Raw genomic sequence first — 21,657 nt, 5'->3', positions numbered from 1 at the left:
GATATATGTGAGTAGGTTGATGTGCAATAGTTTAATACAATTTACATACAGTATGTTAAACTATTTGCTAACAATATCATTCAAATAAGCTAGTTATTGCTATGTAGAAACAAAATCAAGTTACTTGATCTGAGTATAATTAATCCAGAGAGCACATTTTATGTATTTTAACACTTGGATGGTAAATCAAACTTACATCTTATCACAGGATGTAAACTTCATTGGCAATGCTAACATTTATTGTATATTGCTAATTGCTTCTAAACTGAGGAAGCACTTAAGAATCAACCACATTGGGTGTTCTGTTACACTGTATTTGAGCCAGGTGAGGCAATAGTAACAGATTTTCCTTTCCTAAAGGATATTAGTGAACTAAATGAATTTTTAACCTCCATCCAGTACCTTTATGGTCATTATTAGTAAGGGTCATAACTACATGAATTAAAATGCCATAGCTGGAATGGTGAGCTTTCCACCCCTGTTTCTGGATTAGTATTTGTCCAGGAATTTCAAGACCAGTCTAGGAATTATCTGCTATGCTACTGCACCCCGTTCAATCAGAAAATCAGTCCTCTTACCGCATGGCAGAGCGGGTTTGACAATCTGAAGGTCGACATTTAGTCCTCTGTTCAGTGCTCTCATTGTTAGAGTCTTCCATCAATCTGAGTGACCCACACAAGCTTTAAGATTTGAGATTTTTTTCCTTTGTTTTCTTGTAGAAGATTATGTATATAAAAAAAATTAGAACCAACCCATATGTTCTTATCTGAGTTTGGTTCAAGGATTTCTAGTTCTATGCAAAGGTTTTTTGAATCTCAAAACTGAAATCTCAAAACTGAAATACTAAGTAAATTTTGTTTATTTCTGTTCCACTGTTACTGAACATCTTGATTTGTTTATTTTTCCCCCTATAATACTGCAATTCATATAGAATTAGCAACGTATCTGCACAGAAGAGGTGGGGAAAATAAATCTCTGGATAATTTTGCCAATCACCTTGCATGTTAACTATTTCCTGCTCTTCATGACATATAATAGCACTCATTTTGCTTTTCTGTAGGTAATATCTATTGTAAGGCATTGGCTTAATTTTGATTACTATATTTCTATATTTCTGCTAGCTTGAAAATCATATAACTGCCTCTCTACTACCAGAAGTAAATAGAGAATACCTGCTTATAACTTAGTCAATATGTGTGACAGATATGATTTTAATCTATATTTTAGACTCAATGTTTATTTGTACTACACCTCGTTACCTTTTGGAGGATTGAATCAGTTAATATGTTACTTGGGAATCTGTATATGAGATTAGCAAATGGGTAACCTTTAAAGTGAACACTTGGAAAGATTCTGGTTCTATTCAATTAAGCACAATATTAAACATATGTTATGACAAGAAACTTTGAACAAAATACCTTCTGTCATTGAGATGTTGGTAGAAAAAAACATACACATTTCTTTCATGTTTTAGCTATCAGATAGTGGTAATTGAAACTTAAGACGTACAATCACACCTCGGTGACTCCCATGTCTAATGTAGCAGGGGAAGCTGAGGTAATAGAATCTGGAATCACAAAGCAGAGTAGCTAGATATGTGGTGGGTAATCTCTGATCTAAGATCACAAGAGCATAAAACATAGAAGCAGAATTTTGCCATTCAGCCCATCAATTCTGCTTGCCGTTCAATCATGTCTGATTTATGTACATCTACATGCAGAAGCTAACATATACATAGACAGTAAATTTTACATCTTTCAGTGTTATAAAATGAGTAATACCAAATGGATGTCCTATTCATGTCTCTTCTTAGTTTTGTTTTCATCTACTTGAACAACTTTGATTCAGTATCACCAATTGTATATTTACACACACTAGATATTGTTCCCAATCTATTGGGATATATTGAATGCAAGATCCAAGTCTCCTTGCAAGAATCAGAATTCATTTTTTAGTTCACCCAGATCATGAATACCTGTTCAATTTGACACTAAGCATTCAACCACATTTAAATAGGATGTAAAACAACAAAACAGTTAGTCGTGCTGTTTCACAGCCTCAGGGACCTGTGTTCATTTCTAAACTCAGGTGCTGTCCGTGCAGATCTTATATGTTCTATCCTTAAGCATAAGCCACATTTCAAACATGAGTTGGTACATGAGTTGCTCTAAGTTATCTCTCAATGGAAAAAGAATCTAAGGCAGGTTGATGCAAAAGTGTAAGGGGCAATAAGCTGCATAGTTGTTGAATGAGATGTAAGGGATTACTTTTCAGAAATTAATAAGAACCGGTGGGTCAGATGACTTGCATCCGCATGCTTGCAGACTTACAGTATTGTACTGACTTTAGAAGTTAAAATTTGACTGTTGCCTATTTGGGGCTGTCAAACTCACAAAAAAAAACACATTCTGTGACAGTAACTGACTTGCTTATTGGTAGAGGTGAACAAATCATTCTATTATCCTTTATAGCAAGGCTCCTCATCAGTGGTTCTGCGAGAAGTCACTAGGGGTTCCGTGAGAGATTGTGATTAAAAGAAAACATCGCTTTTTGAACTGTGCACAATGCGCATTGCTAGTGCATGTAGTGACCTAGCAACCCCATTAGCAATCTCAGCCCAGTGTGGTAGTGCGCAGTTGGACCACATTTATTTGGCTGAGTCCATTCTCAGTTTTTGATGCAAAATATGGGAGGCCATTGATAATTGTTCAGCGCTGTATTGCACGGAGGGTAGGTCGGTAGGCTGTTGAGAAGCATGAAGTGCACTTTCCGAGCTGTGAACTTCGGCTGTAATGTCAGCCTCTTTCCCCCCTCCCTGAACTTCTGCTTACACACTGTTCATTGACTTATGGGAGCAAATAACCTACCAGTGTAGTAGAAAACGGGAGGGAAATTTTCATTCTAAAGATGGTCCAGTGTGCCGATTTTTGAAGAGAAGGTGTGAGATGGAAGAGGAGTCTAGGCTTAAGCCTATGGACAATTCTGATAAAGTTAATGATGAAGAATTACAATCTTCTGAGTTATTTCACTGCACTAGTGCAACAACAGACACAAAAAAGTCCATCTTTACAATGAAAGTTGCTAATCAATGGGTTTTAATGGACTGGTGATCCAAGTTCTTCTATTCCATTGTGCCTAGTCTATGGCAAACAACTTACGCATGTAGCATTGGCTCCAGCAAAATTGAAAAGACACTTAACTACAAATCACAGCCATATGGCAGATAAAAGTGCCGATTATTATTAGTAACTATTGGAATCTCAAAACAAACATATTCAATCTTGTGATAATAAAGTCACAGTCAGTGAAAAAAAAGCAGGAAGCAAGTTATTGAGTAGCTTTAAGAGAAGTTCACTCGAATGTTTAAAAAGCTGTGTGAAATCCTGGACAAAGAACACACTAATCTCCTGCTACATACAGAAATCCAATGGCTTAGTGGAGGATGGGTTCTCAGGATTGAACTGAAAACTGAATTGCAGGAGTACTTTCAAGAAAACAGTTGGCCAGATTTTGCTGAGAGCTATGAAAATGAAGAATGGTTGCAGAAACTAGCCTACTTAACACACATTTTTCATCACATGAACCAGTTGAGCAAGTCTTTGCAAGGTCCTGGAGAAAATGTTTTGTCTTCAAGTGATAAGATTCTTGAATTTATAAAGAAACTGAATCTTTGGAAAAATAAAGTTGCAAAATGAAATCTTGAAATGTTTCCACTGCTGCTTGGGCTTGAGAGTGAGGAAGGATATCAGAAAGTCTCAAGTCTTATTGAAAACCACCCGGAAGAACTGCAGAACAAAATTGAACAGTACTTTTCCTCCTTCAACACAAGTGTATGACTGGGTGAGGGACCCTTTCTCTGAATCTTCTGCTCAGCCTGAGAACTTGACTTTCAGTAAAGAGGAAGAGCTTTGTAAGTTGCACACTGATCATGCACTTAAGAAGAGATATACTGACCAGCCCCTGGGCAAGTTCCGGATTTCTGTGAAAGAGGCGTATACTGCCATTCAATGGAAAGCAATGTACAGTTTTCAACTTCTTACATGGGTGAGCAAGCTTTTTCTTGTTTAACAGGCATCAAGAGCAAGGATAGAAATCATCTCATTTCAGTTGAAGGTGAATTCTGTGTGTGCTTATCTCAAGTTTGATCCAGAGCTGAGAAATTTATTATGTTTGCCTTATGAGTTTTTAAAATTTATGAAAGGGAAAGAAAGATTAATTTCAAGAAAGTTAAGCTAAGCTTAACCATCTGTTTTTGTTTCAAGAAAGGTTGGCTAAAATTTCTTTCTCTATTCAAAAGAGCACTGGCAATTATTTTTGGATTATTATATCGACAGCTTCCTGACCATGCTAACGGACTGTGAGCTGTAGATATAATTATTTTTATGCAGGGGTTTCCTGAGACCTGAAAATTATTTTGAGGGTTTCTTCAGGGCAAAAAAGGTTGAGAAAGGCTGCTCTACAGTGTAATCAGTCAGTATTCATGAGCAAAAGGAGAAATAATCTTACCCTTTTCATGGTTTTAATTGTTGCAACAGTTTTGCTGCAGGTATCAGCTTGAAATTGTTAAGCTTTGATAACAATGAATACTGTTTAGTAATAATTCCCCTACTTTCCAAAATCTGCTGGTTGAGCATTTTAACAGACCGTCTTGTCAGCCCTTTTGCTGACTGCAAAAATATAAAAGTGAGGTTTTATTTGGCACTGGCTGTGTAGGTGAAATGTCATTGATATGCTCCTCAAGGGATTCTTAAAGTACTGCCACTAAATCAATCCTTGCAACCTACTTATTCCATATTCTATGTTTGTGCAATGTCAAATAATACACAGTTGAAACTGATTCCACAGTGTAACTCTCTTAAAAGGAAATGTTAATGGTTGTTAGGTGAGAAGTGGGAAGGTCAATTAGTTTTCAAAATAACGAATCTGGCGGAAATGGTAAAAGCTATTTACAAGATTATGTGCTTTAAAAGCATTCTTCATTATTTCTAATGTTTCTACTTGCATATGCAAGGTGATAGGTTATAGGGTAACCTATCTGATAGGTTAAGATAAGATAAGTTATCTTTTTTCAGATGTGTTTGCACAGATAAAATTTTGTATTAAAGGAATTAAGGCATTACCTTTTCTTAGTCTCCCTGACAAGGAGAAATGTTATAAGACCACATATTCAATACATTTTCATTAGACCATAAGATACAGGAGCAGAATTATGCCAATTGACCAATCGAGTATGCTCTGTAATTTCATCACAGCTAAACTATTTCCCCTCTCAGCCCCAGTCTCCTGTCTTCTACCTGCAATCCCTGACCAATCAAGAATCTATTAACCTCTGCCTTACATATACAATGACATGACCTCCACAGCTACCCGTGGCAACGAGCTCCACAGATGCACCACTGTCTGGATAAAGAAATTCCTCCTTATCTCTGTTCTAAAAGGATGCCCTTCTATTCTGAGGCTATGTCCTCTCATCTTAGACTCTCCCACCATAGGATACATTCTCCCCACATCGACTCTGATGAGGTCTTTCAATGTTCGATGAGATCCCTCCATATTCATCTGAATTTCAGGGATTTCAAGCCCAGAGCCATTAAATGCTCCTCATTTGATAAGCCTTTCAATCCCAAAATCATTTTCGTGAACCTCCTTCTAACCTTCTCCAATGTCAGAAGATCCTTTGTTAGATAAGGGGCCCAGAACTGTTGACAATACTACAAGTGAGGCCTCACCAACCACTCAAACTGAAAATTAACCTTTAGAGAATCCAGCAAAAGGACTCCCAAGTCCCTTTGCATATCAGATATTTGAATTTTCTGTCCATTTGGAAAATAGCCTACACTTTTATTTCTGCCAAAGACCATACACTTCCTGGCACTGTATTCCATCTGCCACTTCTGTGCCCATTTCCTTGTATCATTTGCAACAAATATATTCAAGGTTTATACAGGCTGCAAGATTAACAATAAAATAAGAGATTAATTCCCACACTTAAGTAGTACATTAATTAAATTATGCAGGTCATTTAAACACAATAAGTGAACCTATACATTTTTTTTGTATAGAGCTGAGATTTCAATTTTGAGAGTAAATATTTATATTTTATCTTGGGTTACCAATGATGTACCAATGCATTCCATTCATTAATTTCAAACGAATTTAATAACAAAGTAGTATGCAAGCCATTTGAAAAAAACATCTTTATAAAATTTAAAAAACATTATTTCAGAGTAAATAATAATTTATATGAAAATAATGCTCTGTGACTTTAGTATGCCAGTACTTTATACTTTCATATTGAATTCTTCTGACCAGAAGACATGTTGAACAATTTCATTCACTGATTCCCCTGAATTTGGTTACTGTCTCCGTATAAAAAGGCATGTAAAAAACTGAAGATGAATGGGTTAAGTGGCGCTTGTTCCAGGCTTTGTTCTGCTGCAGAAGCTACTGGTTTAAATAAATAGAAGAACAGCATAAATAGATTTAACTACGCTGGCTTTCTATGTTTAGAAAATAACTTTCTTTTCCCAAACTAATAATGCACAGGTTTAAGAACAGAGCTGCAAAAAGAGGAAAATTGCTTTTGAGAGAAAATGCATCTTCCTGCTTCAAAGTAAGTAGCAAATACATAATAAAATTCAATCTCCAGTGTTATCAAAATACATCTGAGTGCAAGACAGCAAAATAGCAAAATTATTTATTCTTCCTCCATGTAATTAATCCTAATGCTTGCCTTAATGCAAGTTCTAACCACACAGGTTCTATAACTGCTGACATATGCAGCTTGTCTCACAGCGAAGCTAGTATCCTGACATAACTGGCCAATATAACTTTCTTCCAAGTCAATATATCTTTGAGCAAGGACATGAACGATTACTTAGATCAGCTCTCTTACACAGCAAAAAATATCCTGTTGGCTAAACAGTGCCTTAACTTAATTTCACCAGGAAGATTATTTCATGAAAGTGAAATAAATGACCTTCCAGTGTTAATGCAGCATGAGTCATCCATCTTCCAGAATCCCCGGGTACTTTGTCTGTAGTATTCGCAGCTAGTTCTTGCACATAGGTCAATCGTGAATGCAAAAATTATTTTTAATCTGATAATGAATGAATGTCATATATTTATTTAATAATTCAACCTAAACTGCAATTTGAAGAACAATAAAAGTTAAAGGGAAAATTCTAAAGACATACTAAAATTAAAGCGATGAATAAAACATCATTGCATTGTTCACTGTTCATAACCTCTCCTTAACACTATGACCATATCAGCCTCAGAGGTACCCAGTATTCTATTTGTCTCGAAGAAATAATCTGCAATGGGGCAATCATCAATTGCCATGAGTGAGGTATTGAGGCACCCAGCAGCGCAGCCCATTAGCCCATTAGATAGCAACCTGTAACCTTCCAAAGGCACACATGAATAAAGACTATGTGAATAATGTAGCAGAGGACAACCTGTGTCCATTGAAACATTCTAAAACAGGAAATTAAAGGGAGCAAACAAAATAGGTTCAATGGCTTGACAAATACAATTAAAATAAAATGGTTTCCAGTCCCATTAAAAGCATGTGTAGATGATTCAGGGGAAGATGATAAAAAGCCCTTTAATCAAGTCCACTTAAAATAAACAAGTACCATAATGTAGTTTCCTGGAAATTTGAGTAAGGTTTACAATCTTAATGTGAATGGAATAATATTTCTTTGCTGAGGACTATTTAAAAAAAAAAGCAGAATAATGTTTTCTGTGCTTTGAATTTGGTATTGCAAAGTTATCTTCTGTAAATCCTTTATTCCAATATCAATATCAATATAATTAATGGTTTGAAGAAAACAGGAGTGTTTTTACAACCTTACCATTTTCCATATGCTCTGCCTCACCAACGCTTCCATCAGGTGTGGTCCTCTCATAGTTGTCTTCTGGAAGTGGGAGTGAACCTAGTCTTGGTCCCGATGAACTCTTGCTGCTAGGAGTTTCCGATTCCTCTAAGCCGCTGTCGTAACAGCTCTGTAGGGACCCTTGATGTGGATCCTGAGGTTGACTCACCACAGAGAAAGTCACTCGACGAAAGGGCTAGAAGAAACATGACTATAAGTGTCATAGTTGTATTTATATCATTAAATTCGCAAAGCAACAATTGTGTTATATGAAGCACAGAGAATACAATGGAAACTTGTTGTAATACTGAATGAACATTTCAGCTTATAGTCCAGCAGCAAATGTCACTGTGTCAATGTGAAAAATTCTTGGGTACGCCAGACGTTACTAATGTAGCTAGCCATAATTTGCCACGTAGACTTTGCTAACATGTTTACATGTTACTGCATTAATTTTTACCAGTCTCTCATTTATTATTATTTACTTTGAAGACATCCTCACAACAATACATCTTGTGGCTATAGAATTTATCTCATGTAATATTTGCCAGTCTAACCAGGTAGAACTCACTTAATTCTCAGATAACCCATTCGGACTGATTTCAAAATGTCTACAATGGCAGACAACGAGCAGCTTTGGTGGTCAGCCACACCCTATCTACAATGCTCAATTTTCCTTGTAAATGCCAGAGGTTAAAATCATCACACTTTGGTAACATGTATTGGTTCTTTTTGAGGATGAAACTCAAATATTTTAACTTGCCTTATCAATTGAGTAGAAAACTTATTTCAAAACAAGTTGGAAAATTTATACACAATTCCCTTTCAATGTGTCAAATCTGCTGATGTTATTTGTTCAATAATGTAGTCAGATGTAACAGTGGTCAAAGGAACTAGGGTAAAGGATGAACTGAAGGAAATTTATATTAGGCAAGAAACGGTGTTGGATAGACTGTTGAGTCTGAAGGCTGATAAGTCCCCTGGTCCTGATGGTCTGCATCCCAGGGTACTTAAAGAGGTGGCCCTAGAAATCGTGGATGCATTAGTAATCATTTTGCAATGTTCTATAGATTCAGGAACAGTTCCTGCTGATTGGAGGGTGGCTAATGTTGTCCCACTTTTCAAGAAAGGAGGGAGAGAGAAAACAGGGAATTATAGACTGGTTAGCCTGACGTCAGTGGTGGGAAAGATGCTGGAGTCAATTATAAAAGATGAAATTACGACACATTTGGATAGCAGTAGAAAGATCAGTCCGAGTCAGCAAGGATTTATGAAGGGAAAATCATGATTGACTAATTTTCTGGAGTTTTTTGAGGATGTAACTATGAAAATGGACAAGGGAGAGCCAGTGGATGTAGTGTACCTGGACTTCCAGAAAGCATTTGATAAAGTCCCACATAGGAGATTAGTGGGCAAAATTAGGGCACATGGTATTGGGGGCAGAGTACTGACATGGATTGAAAATTGGCTGGCTGACAGGAAACGAAGAGTAGCGATTAACGGGTCCCTTTCGGAATGGCAGGCTGTGTATCACAAGTTTCGGTGCTGGGACCACAGCTGTTTACAATATACATTAATGATTTAGATGAAGGGAATAAAAGTAACATTAGCAAATTTGATGATGACACAAAGCTGGGTGGCAGTGTGAAATGTCAGGAGGATGTTATGAGAATGCAAGGTGACTTGGACAGGTTGGGTGAGTGGGCAAATGTATGGCAGATGCAGTTTAATGTGGATAAATGTGAGGTTATCCACTTTGGTGGCAAGAACAGGAAGGCAGATTACTATCTAAATCGAGTCGTTAGGAAAAGGGGAAGTACAACGAGATCTAGGTGTTCCTGTACATCAGTCAATGAAAGCAAGCATGCAGGTACAGCAGGCAGTGAAGAAAGCTAATGGCATGCTGGCCTTTATAACAAGAGGAATTGAGTATAGGAGTAAAGAGGTCCTTCTGCAGCTGTACAGGGCCCTGGTGAGACCCCACCTGGAGTATTGTGTGCAGTTTTGGTCTCCAAATTTCAGGAAGGACATTCTTGATATTGAGGGTGTGCAGCGTAGGTTCACAAGGTTAATTCCCAGAATGGCGGGACTGTCATATGTTGAAAGATTGGAGCGACTGGGCTTGTATACACTGGAATTTAGAAGGACGAGAGGGGATCTGATTGAGACATATAAGATTATTAAGGGATTGGACACGCTGGAGGCAGGAAGCATGTTCCCGCTGATGGGTGAGTCCAGATCTAGAGCCCACAGTTTAAGAATAAGGGGGAGGCCATTTAGAACTGAGATGCAGAAAAACTTTTTCACCCAGAGAGTGGTGGATATGTGCAATGCTCTGCCCCAGAAGGCAGTGGAGGCCAAGTCTCTGGATGCATTCAAGGGAGAGTTAGATAGAGCTCTTATAGATAGTGCGGTCAAGGGATATGGGGAGAGGGCAGGAATGGAGTACTGACTGTGTATGATCAGCCATGATCACAGTGAATGGTGGTGCTGGCTAGAAGGGCCAAATGGCCTACTCCTGCACCTATTATTTATTGTCTATTGTAGTCCTGGCTATACAATTCTTTATCTCCACCTACTTTTTCCCCTTCCCTTGACATTGTAAAGCCTTTAAAATACTAAACTGTATTTTACATCTCATCACCTGTACTCAAACTTGGTGGTGCCTTTAGCCCATACTTGATTCAACAGATCTATTGGAATTTGTAACAGAGATCTTTTTGAGCAGGTTTTAGACTGGAATGGTCTTAAAGTCTATTAATGGGGTGAAATCCTATTGCATGCCCCGTCTCATTGAAGCCTACAGGATATTGAAAGGCCTGGATAGAGTAGACTTGGAGAAGATGTTTTCAATAGTGGAACAGTCTAGGACCAGAGGGCACAACCTTGGAATGGAAGGACATCCCTTTAGAATAGATATGAGGAGGGATTTCTTTACGAATCTGGAATTCATTACCACAGACAACTGGAGGCAATGTCATTGGGTATACTTAAAAGAGAGGTTGATAGGTTCTTGATTAGTAAGGGTATCAAATGTTATGAGAAGAAGGCAGTACGATGGGGTAGAAAGGAATGTGAGGCAGATTTGACGGGTTGAATGTCCTAATCCTACTCCTAGTATATCTTATGGTCTAATCCAGGGGTTCTTGACCTTTTTTATGTAATGGATCAATAACATTAAGCAAGGGGTCTATGGACCCCAGTTTGGGGACCCTTGATCTAATCTAGCCATTGTAATAAAAACAGAAATGCACTGAAGCCTCAGTAAATACCATAAAATATACATAAGTAATGATTTATCCTTGAGGTTTATGGTGAAGAATGCAAAGATCCCTGTGTAAATTCACCTCCCTGTGCAAATATAAGTAGAATGCAAAAAATGGGAAGCTAACGATAGCACCACCCCAAATAAAAATAGATGAAAATACATGGCAATTATTGCAACTATGTTTTGGAGGTTTGATACTTCTGTGAGCCTATGTGTCATGTGTACTATTTCATCCTTGCAATGCCAATTATACCATCTGTAAAAATCTTCCCAGCCAGGCCTACTTTGTCAAACCTGCCAAATTTGCCATCTGTTCCAAAGTTCTCATTTGTGCCACTCATGCCAACTTTGCCAACAGTCACATATGCCTGTTTTATAATTGTACCAACAGTGCCACCTGTATTGCAAACGCTTGCTATATATCTGCGCTTAATACAACACTACCTATGTAAACTGCTATCTATCTGACTTACAAACAAAATAAGTCCTGCCCACTGCACCATCCAATTTGTAAAACACATTAAAAACAAGTAAAAGAATAGGAAGAATGATTTGTATTATTCTCCCATCCAAACGATCAGACATCTGAAAAGAACAAAAGGTTTCTCTCTGAGAACAATGCCTTCTATTTCTGTCAGTTCTTTCATGCTCAGTCATTTGAATCAAATATGTGTCTCACACTAATAAATGACCCATCTGAGACTAACTCATAAAATTGTAATTTGCCTATTCCTGAAGATCTGAATGTTCATAAAATACTTTAAATGAACATCTTCAGAGATTGGTGACAAGTAAATTATTGCAAATGAATAGGAATCATCTTGGCAAATTGGAAAAAAAATCACAGCAGATGTTGCAAGGACTTAAAATCCACCTAGATGAAGGGGGCAAAATAATTTTGTATTGTAACGCAGCATAAAATTATAGAAATGTTTATTTTCTAATTCATCGACTAAACCATTTAATGTTAAGCTTTGGAAACCGGTGCAGAAATAAGTTTATAGTGTAGAATCCAGGCACAATGCAATAGTTGCCTCTTAATTTTGGTTCCAGTGATAAACAACCAAATGTGAATTTTATGCCCAATCACTTTATATTCAAATCAAACAGCTATATGGAACTGGAATTGGGTTATTATTGTCACATGTATAGAGATACAGTGAAAACATTTGCTTGAATACCGCTCATACAGACCAAATCATTGTGCTCTGGATTGAAATTGTTGTTTCTCTCTATGCCTTGTGGTGTATTAGGTGCTAACTTTGCAATTTCTTTAGCTTTTTGTCTGTTTTTTTTTACAAGATTGAATTGCTAGCTCGACACTCAACTCAGCACATATGGAAAGCATGCAAGGAGCTGGCCAGATTTGAACCCAGAACCTGGATTTGAAATCCAGTGCAGATGCCTCTACTCTACCGGCCGGCATTGCATTGAAGTAGAGTAACATAAACCAATAACAAAGCAGAATAATGTTTAACAGATACAGAGAAAGTGCACTGCAGCTAAATAATAAGGTGCAAGATCATAACAACATAGATTGCAATACAAGAGTCCTTTTGATCGTACAAGGGAAACACTCAGTAGTCTTATAACAATGGGGTAGAAAGGTACAATTTGTCCTGAAGCATGGTGAAATGTGCTTTCAGCTTTTCTATCTTCTGCCCAAAGGAAGAGGGGAGAAGGGAGCATGTTTGGGAGGGGTGGGATCTTTGATTATGCTGGCTGCTTTATGGAGCCTGCAAGAAGTATAGACAAAGCCCATGGAGGAGAGGCTGTTTGTCCATGATGCACTGAGGTGTGTCCATCATTCTGTGCAGTTGCTTGCCATCACGTGCAGAGCAGATGCCATAGCAAGCTGTTTTGCATTGTATAGGATGTTCTCTATGGTGGATTGATAAAAAATAGTAAGGGTCAATGAGGACATGTCGCATTTCTTTAGCTTCCTGAGGAAGTAGAGATATTAGTGAGCTTCCTAGGACATGGTGGTTAGGCAAGGACATGCTATTGGTGAATTTCACTCCTAGGAACTTGAAGCTCTCAACTTCAATACCTTTGATGTCAACAGAAGCATATGGACTCCCTCTTCCTGAAGTCAATGACCAACTCTTTTGTTTTGCTGATACTGAGAGAAAATTTGTTATCATAATTTGAGGTACAGTCCACTAAGGTGATATCATCTGCGAAGTTGTAGACGGAGTGAGAGCAGAATATGCCATGCAGTCATCATTGTACAGGGGTTAGAGCAGAGGCTAAGAATACGTCATAATGGAGCATCCACCCAGATATGCAAAAAATACTTCAGTTTATGCACAGTTAATTTTTCAGATCAACAATATTCTTTAATAACATAAAAGTTCAATGGCATAGATTTTAAGCATGGAAGAAAATAACAAAATAGAAAACCTGTAATAAGGTTATAAGATGGAAAGGTGGAGAGACGAAGTGACAAAACCAAGGCAATATTAGAAATTAATGTGATAAGAACCAAAAAATGAGGCTAAAGAAGATGTAGATAGGATTTGTATTCAAAGCTGGGTCTTGAAAGACTTCATAATATTATCCAAATATTTTCTTTCAGTTACTTCCATTTTTCTGACTGATTTTTAAAGATTTTAATATTTCAGGTTTCTTCAGCAAATTTGAAACTGAAACATACTGCAACCTGGTGTTAATAGAATTATAATGAGATGTCTTGTTTAAAATTGTTTCTAAGCACTGAAATGAACAAAATAATTGATCTCCCTCCTGGCACTTACCACTGCAAGTGGGACTAGCACTACACTTGTCCCTACACCTCTTCTCTCATCACCATTTGCATTCCCAATAAATTCTTCCAGGTGAGCCAACATTTCATTCGTAAGTCTTTTGGGGTCACCTAATGTGTTCCTAGTGTGGTCTCCTCTACGTCAGTGAGAGCCAATATTGAGTGAGGGACTGCTTCTTTGAGCATCACAAAAGGCAGACTTTCTTGGTGACCACCCATTTTAATTTAATTTCCCATTTGCATCCTGATATGTCAGACCATGGCCTCCCCTACTGCCACTCTCAGGGTGCCGTGGAGGCTCAAGTTCCTTCAGCATTCTGGATTTCAAGCATCTGCAGAAGCTCTTGTGTTTATAAAATAAACATCTTTATTGGCCAATCCACATTGAGAAATAACAATTATACCTGGAAACAAATTAAACCTATCAACATTAACCTCAGTTTTATTGATTCTGTTCCTAAATACCTATTGTTAAACTACTGGCATGCAGGGATCACCCGTCATGGTGAGATTGTGTAGCATGAAGTTGTCTTTCACACCATCTCTACTGAACACCATAATCCTCTTCTAGGCTGATCCAGAGGGAAGAAGCAACAATATAATATGCAAATGCTTGGTTCTATTGCATTTTGTGTTAGAGTATAACTTTCTCTGTAAGCATGGCTGCACAGAGGCATTATCAGCCAAATCATAGCTGTCACTAAGTAACTAGACTTCTGTCTGCTGAAGAAACTTAAATACAGCTGTAAAAATTGAATCAATGGAGAATGAATGCACCTTTACATCTGCGTAGTTATAGGCAGGGAATTCACCAACAAAATTCACAGCCAATCATAAACATGAGAAAGTCTGCAGATGCTGAAAATCCAAAGCAAGGCATGCAAAATGCTGGAGGAACTCAGCAGGTCAGGCAACATCTATAGAAGCATCCTGAAGAAAGGTCTCAGCATGGAAGATCAGCTGTTTATTTGTTTCCACTGATGCTGCCTGACCTGCTGAGTTTAGTTTGTGTTGCTTATAATTCACAGCCCATGGTCACAAGCCAACTACATGTTGAGAAAGCAAAATCAATTGTGGCAGAGCTAACATGTTACACTGCCAAGCAACATCAGTGCAATCAATGATCCAAGTGAAATTTGAAATCCAAGTGACACTACATTCTCTCTCTCTCTCTTTCTTTCTTTCTCTCTCTGGTCTCTAGTAAGAGAGCATGAGATGCAGTCAGCTCTCTTTGAGACCAGAGCATCAGTGACCTCCTTCACAAGGTAAACTGTGGGATGTTGCAATTATCTCCAGCTCTAGCCAAGAATGAACTAAATGCATAATAGACAGTCACCTTGACAACCACAGGCAACAAGGTTATTATCCTACTTGAAGCTGCAGTTGAGACTGCAGCAGATTTTAACAGCATGTCATTATGAGTGAAGACATTTCACATGCTGCTGCTCACTGATGTCCATGTCAGAGAATTGCTACCTGAAAGCTGTAGGCTGCTCAGCTTTCTCACTGATAGGCTTTCTCTTCCTTCTCTTATTTTGCTTCTAACAACTTGCCCTGCTTTTAATGTCCCAAGCTCATTCAGCTTGCCATGTTCTACTGCAATGGAAAATAACCCTGCTTGTACCCACTGATATACACAGAAGTCTTAAATGCAATTGCTACTTATCCACCAGCCCAGCTTTTGCTCCTAGTAACAGTTACAGAAGAAACTTCATACATAGAAAACATTAACAGCTACATTATAAATGACTAGCATTTCAATGGTAGGTACCCTTTCCTTCTACTGAACAGGTTTCCAGTCTGGCAGGGATAAGAGAGGAGATTAGTTGGACCACTGAATGCCGAAATGGCAACACTGACAAGAGATCAGATTTAACATGGTGAACTGCATACTCTGCATTAATTCACTGATGTTCTCGGTGCACTAACAACTTCACTAAGAACATCAGAGAATCAGGAGGAAATCGGTCAGCCATGTCCTACTGACAGTTTTTAAACCAGTTAGCACAATTGGCTCAATGTCAAATTATGGACAGAATTGTAAATTATAAGGGAAAGCAAAGTTGGGAAAAAGAGAGAGAATGATAAATAGAACAGGCTGATCAAATCTTACTTTGTATTAATAAAATAACTGTAGTAAACTTTAAAAAAAAACTGAAGTAAATTATTCACACTTGCAAAGGTTCATTTTCTGTGCCAAAGAGATTGTTTAAAAGTTATGAATATTTATCACTCCCCTTTTTCCAAGTAAGCTGCTAATAAGTTTGCTTTGAAATATGAAAAGATCAATACAAATCTGCCACAAGTTGAAAATATGATTCAAATGTCTGGGTATCATGCACATAAATGTAGATAGAGTACCCCTTGGCTGGACACAAGTTGCACTGTTGGACTATAGACCCTACATTCAAAATCAGAGGTATGTGACCTGGATAGACCTTTGACTGCCATAAATTTTGTACAGTCAGTGGCATGCTGCACATGAAAGAAGCCAAAATTGCAAACTACAGCAGCAGTTTATTGTTTCATTATTATCAATGTTGATGTGGTTGTCATGCATTATGTTTTAGTGTTTGCAATTTTTGTTGCAGGACTAGTGCTTTGGAACAGCAATCTGACATCAGCAATTTGTGACCATTAACCATTTGGCAGCAATCTCAATCCAAGTTTGAGGAACTATTACCATTTCTGTGAAAGGTGATCCTTCTTTGTTCATGTTGGTCCTCATCTGTGCTAAGGTATAAGCTTAGAACTTCTCATCAAAAGTTAGCAAAGTTTGTTTACAGCACAACCTCCATGACTAAAGTCATTCACAGAAACGTGCAGAGCAACAGTCAAGGTTTTCACACACATTGGTAATATTCCTGTCAATTCTTCAGTCTTTATTGGCACAATGTTTTAGCTTGGAACTCTCTGGTGCTGGATACCTACAAAACTCCCCTGTCTATTCGTCCCTCCCCACTGATCTCCCTCCTGGCACTTATGCTTGCAAGCAGAACAAGTGCTTCACCTGCCCCTACACCTCCTCCCTTACCATCATTCATGGCCCCAAACAGTCCTTCCAGGTGAGGAGACACTTCACCTGTGAGTCTGCTTGTCACTATATCACTGTGTCCAGTGTGTCCTCCTGTATATTGGAGAGACTCGATGTTGATTGGGAGACCACTTTGCCGAACATCTACGCTCTGTCTGCCACATGAAGCAGGATCTCCACATGAAGTGGAATTAACTTCCCTTTCACATCCCAATTTGTCATTCCATGGCCTCCTCTACTGTTGGAGGAACAACACCTTATGGTCTGTCTGGGTAGCCTCCAACCTGATGCATGAACATTGATTTCTTGATCGTCCAGTAATGCTTCCCCACCTCCCATTCACTCTTCTCCATCCCCCTTTTCCCTCTCTCACCTTATCTCTTTGCCTACCTATTGCCTCCCTCTAGTACCCTGCCCCTTTTCTTTCTTCCACGGCCTTCTGTCTTCTCATAGCAGCCTCCCCCTTCTGTAGTCTTGTATCTCTTTCACCAATCAACTTCCCAGCTCCTTAGTTTATCCCTCCCCCTTCTGGTTTTGCCTATCACCTTGTGTTTCTTTCTCTCCTCCCCCCACTTCTTAAAACTACTCCTCATCTTTTTTTTCTCCAATCCTGCCAAAGCGACGAAGCCCGAAATGTCAACTGTACCTTTTTCCACAGATGCTACCTGGCCTACTGGGTTCGTTCAGCATTTTATGTGATCACATTAAAACCAATTTCGTGACCTGCTGAATTATATGGCACATTTAATGTGATTCACCAGCACATTCCTCCACCCCAACAACCAATCCCAAACCCACAACTCAAAATTAGTCGTATGCTTATTTGAATTAGAATTGCTTTGCCTACTTCAGATGGAAATATTATTTCAGTATCAGAGAAAAATAAATTTTTGGACTTCTATGGGAACAATACTGAGAAATACAAATATATTCACACAGAAATCAAGAATAGGAATAATCATACAGTACCTCAAATCTACTCCACCATTCAATAAGATCACGTTTTATCTGTTTATAACCTCGTCCTCAGTCCAATCTATGCCCTTTAAACTTTTGCCCTCTGGTTTATCAAAAATCTATCTACCTCCACCAGAAATGTATTCAAATATTCTGAAGCCACTACCCTTTAATGAAGAGAGGTCCAAAGACATTTGACTCTGCGAGAAAAAAAAAACAATCTCTGTGTCTTAAATGGGCAGTCTCTTATTGTTCATTCATAGGCCCAGTTTTAATTTTTCCCAAAGGTGGAAACCCTGTGGAAAGTCCACAGGATCAGAAGTACTTTAGTCATCTCTCACTCTTTTAAGTTCCTCTCGACCCAGAGGAGAACAAATTACATTTTTATCAGGCAGAGTTATTCTGTACTCTTAGGACCTAATACCAAAATGCATTTATTTTTGCATAAAAATTCAAAAGCAATTTCTGCCCACATTTTACACTTTCTTTGTCAAACAAATGAATACATATTGCCTGCACTTCAAACACAGAGTAGCACACTAATCCAAATGGAACTTGAAACGTATTTGCATCCAAAATATTGTAATTTTCTAGCTGAGTTAGGTGGTTTGAATTATTGTGGTAATCTTAAAATGTGATTGTAAGACTTCTAGCATGTATACATGAAAATTTGAAAATATATGGAAACTAAAAATTTTAGATTCCCACTGTTAAAAAGGTCAAATATAGATTATTTTGTGGAAAATCAAATATACTTGTTCAACACAGGCTTGCAATTTTTTCTTGTACTATTATCATGCAAGGTGATGTTGTTTCCTTGTAATGACTCTGAGTAAAATTTAGTTGTTATTTACTTGAGGCCTTCCATTGGTTGGCGGCAGCCATGAATGTTGAAACCCAGATGATATGCAAGCCAGTATACAAGCCAGGGCAGTACAATATGGAAAGCAAGCTGTTACCTATGTAGCAGGCTGCCCCTCTCCACAAAAGCTGATGAATCCAAAAGATGGGCAGAGACTGACACAGTTTGGCACGGGTAACATTACAGGAGTTGCCAGTCAGCATTTTAAGGTGCCAGTAACCCACATTTGTCCGTTCTCCCGTCAGTAGAAATGGTTCTGCCGGGTTTAGCAGCTAAGCCACATGTGAAGGCCAGGAGCTGGACTTGGCTCTCAGAGACGTGTTAGTTGTTATGGCTGTCAGATATTCTCTGTAATCCATGAAAGATGCAAAGGCATATTCTCCACAGACTCTGTTCCAAACCGATAAAGGGAAAAGCAGATGATTCTAACTCTAATACCTAATTTTGATGAATTTCTTTTCACTTGCGTGCTTTTAGAAAGTATGTTCTCTATACCTTTTTGTTTTCTCATAATTACAATAATGGGGTTTTAAATATTGAGACACAGGTGCAAGAGATCCCAGTCTGCTCCAGAGTGTGGTTTAGGTCTAGCCTCTACAATCTATGTGCGCTGCCTGCAACTGTCAGAGAGAAAAAATGGTAAGTGGTGGGAAAGTGAACAGACTACTGATCGCAATGACTAACAGAACTGCTGTGGAGCTGAGAAAAGCCTTCCTGCTCAGTATTTGAATTTTTATTCTTTCAGTGCTAGATCATCAGTTATTTGTATTTTTCCAGCAATACATAAAGAAAACCCAAGGTCGGCTCTGTCCAGAGCACCCCAATTTCCTTGAAGGAGCCGAAGAATGTAGCAGGCTCTATAGCGTGGCACAAAAATCAGAAAAAATAATGACGTTTGAATAGGTATGCTGGGAATTCACTATAAAAAACAAAATTGTTTGAAATACTCAACAGGTCAGGCTGCATCTGTGAGATGAGAAAAAAGAGTTAACACTAGAGGCAAAAGCCCCTTTGTCAGAGCAAAACAAACTCGTAATACTGCAGGGAGTTTTGGGGAGGCTTTCGTACAGTGAAACCAGGGTGACTCTGGGGAGAAGCTGTAAACAAGGTTTTCTGGTCAATGAGTGCATAGCAGCACTAGAGAGAGAGAATATGGATAAAAGGTGCTAACCTCACATTTTTACATGGTCAATCAATGACACATCCCTGTCTTTTCTGAATACCTCTGTCTTTATCTCAAGATATAGGCTATTTCCTAACAAACCTGGTGACTCCCATGGTTATCTAAACTACTGTTTGTTCCACCTTGCCTCCTGTACTACTTTATTGCATTTTCCCAGTTCCTTTGCCTCTGCCATAATATTTCTGATGATAAGATTTTCCATATTGGTGCATCTTAATTGCCTTCTTTATTTCTGAACTGCGGTATCTTCTCTGCCATGGTTAACCAAGCCCCTGAGAGCTTCTCATTCATTTTCTGTGCCTCTGCTCTCACACCCTCTCCTCCAAGGACAGAATTCTTCTGGTCCTCACTTCCCATGTTATCAGTTTTGCATTCAACAAATTGTTCTCCACAAATTTTTGCCATCTTCAGAGATATTACTTTCATACACATTTTTCCCCCTTCTCCCTTTACAGCATTTTACAAGGATCATTCTTGTCCTGATCCTTCTTGACGCTTCTATTTCAACCAATGAATTCCTCTTCCTACAGTACCTATCAACTTTTATCTTTTCACCTGTTCCCAGCATCCAGGAACTGAGCCAGACCTTCCAGGAGAAGCAGTAGTTTACATGCATGTTTTTTTCTCTCAATCTAGTGCACTGCATTTACTGTTCATAGTGTGGCACCCTTCCCTGCCAAGCATGCCCTCCTAGTCTGCAATTTGCATCTCCCACATTCTTTTGCCTGGATTCTCTTGTCTATATTCTCCCTCTTGAACAACTCCTATTAGTTCGTTGTTTATGGCTTCTCTCTATTACTATCTCTGTCACAGACAGCCTCTACCTCACCTTCCCCACAGTTTTGCACACTTTTGTCTGCTTTTTAGTTCTGATGAAGGGTCTCCAAACTACATTATTTATTCTGTTTCTCTTTTCACAGATGTCACCAAAACAGCTAGCATTTCTAGCATTTTTCTTTGGTTTTGTCCTGAGTGGCAATGTTTGAGGAGGTTTGTCTAGATATCTGAAAACAGTCTCGGAGCACTGTTGTATTGCAGAATTGGAAGTGTCCGTTTCTTTTTTTGTTAAGTCCCAGATGCACATTAGTTGTGGTTTATCCCCCGGCAAAAAAAAATGTGTGTAGTCTTCTGTTGTTGCCAAGTGCATGGATCTGTCCCGTGCTCTGAAAATTTTGAATTTATAACTTGCATATATCTGTGTACTTTATGTGATTGTGGGCATGAATTGTTGTAAGCAAATAGGGATTCACTGTCAAGTAGCTGTTCTGATATTTTTTTTATTTTATTATGATTTCATCAATAACATTCTTCAACACAGTTACCAAACATATATTTGTTGATATAAAAATCACATGTTTTAAATACTTTTTTCCACAGAACCATCAACAATAACAATGTCAAAATGTGATACACTCCTGTTATAATTGTATGTGCGTTCATTTTCTAGGAAATGTCAGCATTGGTCACAGATAATATTTTTTTTGTTCTGTTTGCACTTCAGTCATCCTATTCTTGTACATAGGGTAGACTGACTACTTCTCTTTTGTGAAGTATTCATACAAGTGAAAAACACAGGAACATCATTAATTCTATCTTTAACTGGAATCAAGTCTGGACCCTAAAGCATAGCATGATAAAAATACCACATGCGCTTGAATAAAAAATAGTAATTTAACACTGTTCTACAGCTGCTTCTGAGATACTTAGAC

The 21,657-nt window shown here is 38.3% G+C and overlaps 1 protein-coding gene across 2 annotated transcripts in view; it reads right to left on the bottom strand.

Annotated features, from left to right (window-relative positions):
• The window catches only part of pcdh7b (protocadherin 7b), a 391,309-nt gene that overhangs the window by 202,805 nt on the left and 166,847 nt on the right, over positions 1-21,657 (bottom strand). The window contains exon 2 of one of the 2 annotated variants that reach the window (XM_059989008.1): positions 7,860-8,076. The exons of the other annotated variant lie outside the window; for it this stretch is intronic. Coding sequence (XP_059844991.1) covers positions 7,860-8,076 — 217 coding nt within the window. The remainder of the gene's footprint in view (positions 1-7,859; positions 8,077-21,657) is intronic. 2 annotated transcript variants of the gene reach the window in all.

Source organism: Hypanus sabinus, chromosome 14 (assembly GCF_030144855.1).
Source record: "Hypanus sabinus isolate sHypSab1 chromosome 14, sHypSab1.hap1, whole genome shotgun sequence".
Taxonomy (NCBI): domain Eukaryota; kingdom Metazoa; phylum Chordata; class Chondrichthyes; order Myliobatiformes; family Dasyatidae; genus Hypanus; species Hypanus sabinus.
The sequence above is the reverse complement of the archived record's forward strand: the minus strand, read 5'-3'. Positions and strand labels throughout refer to the sequence as shown.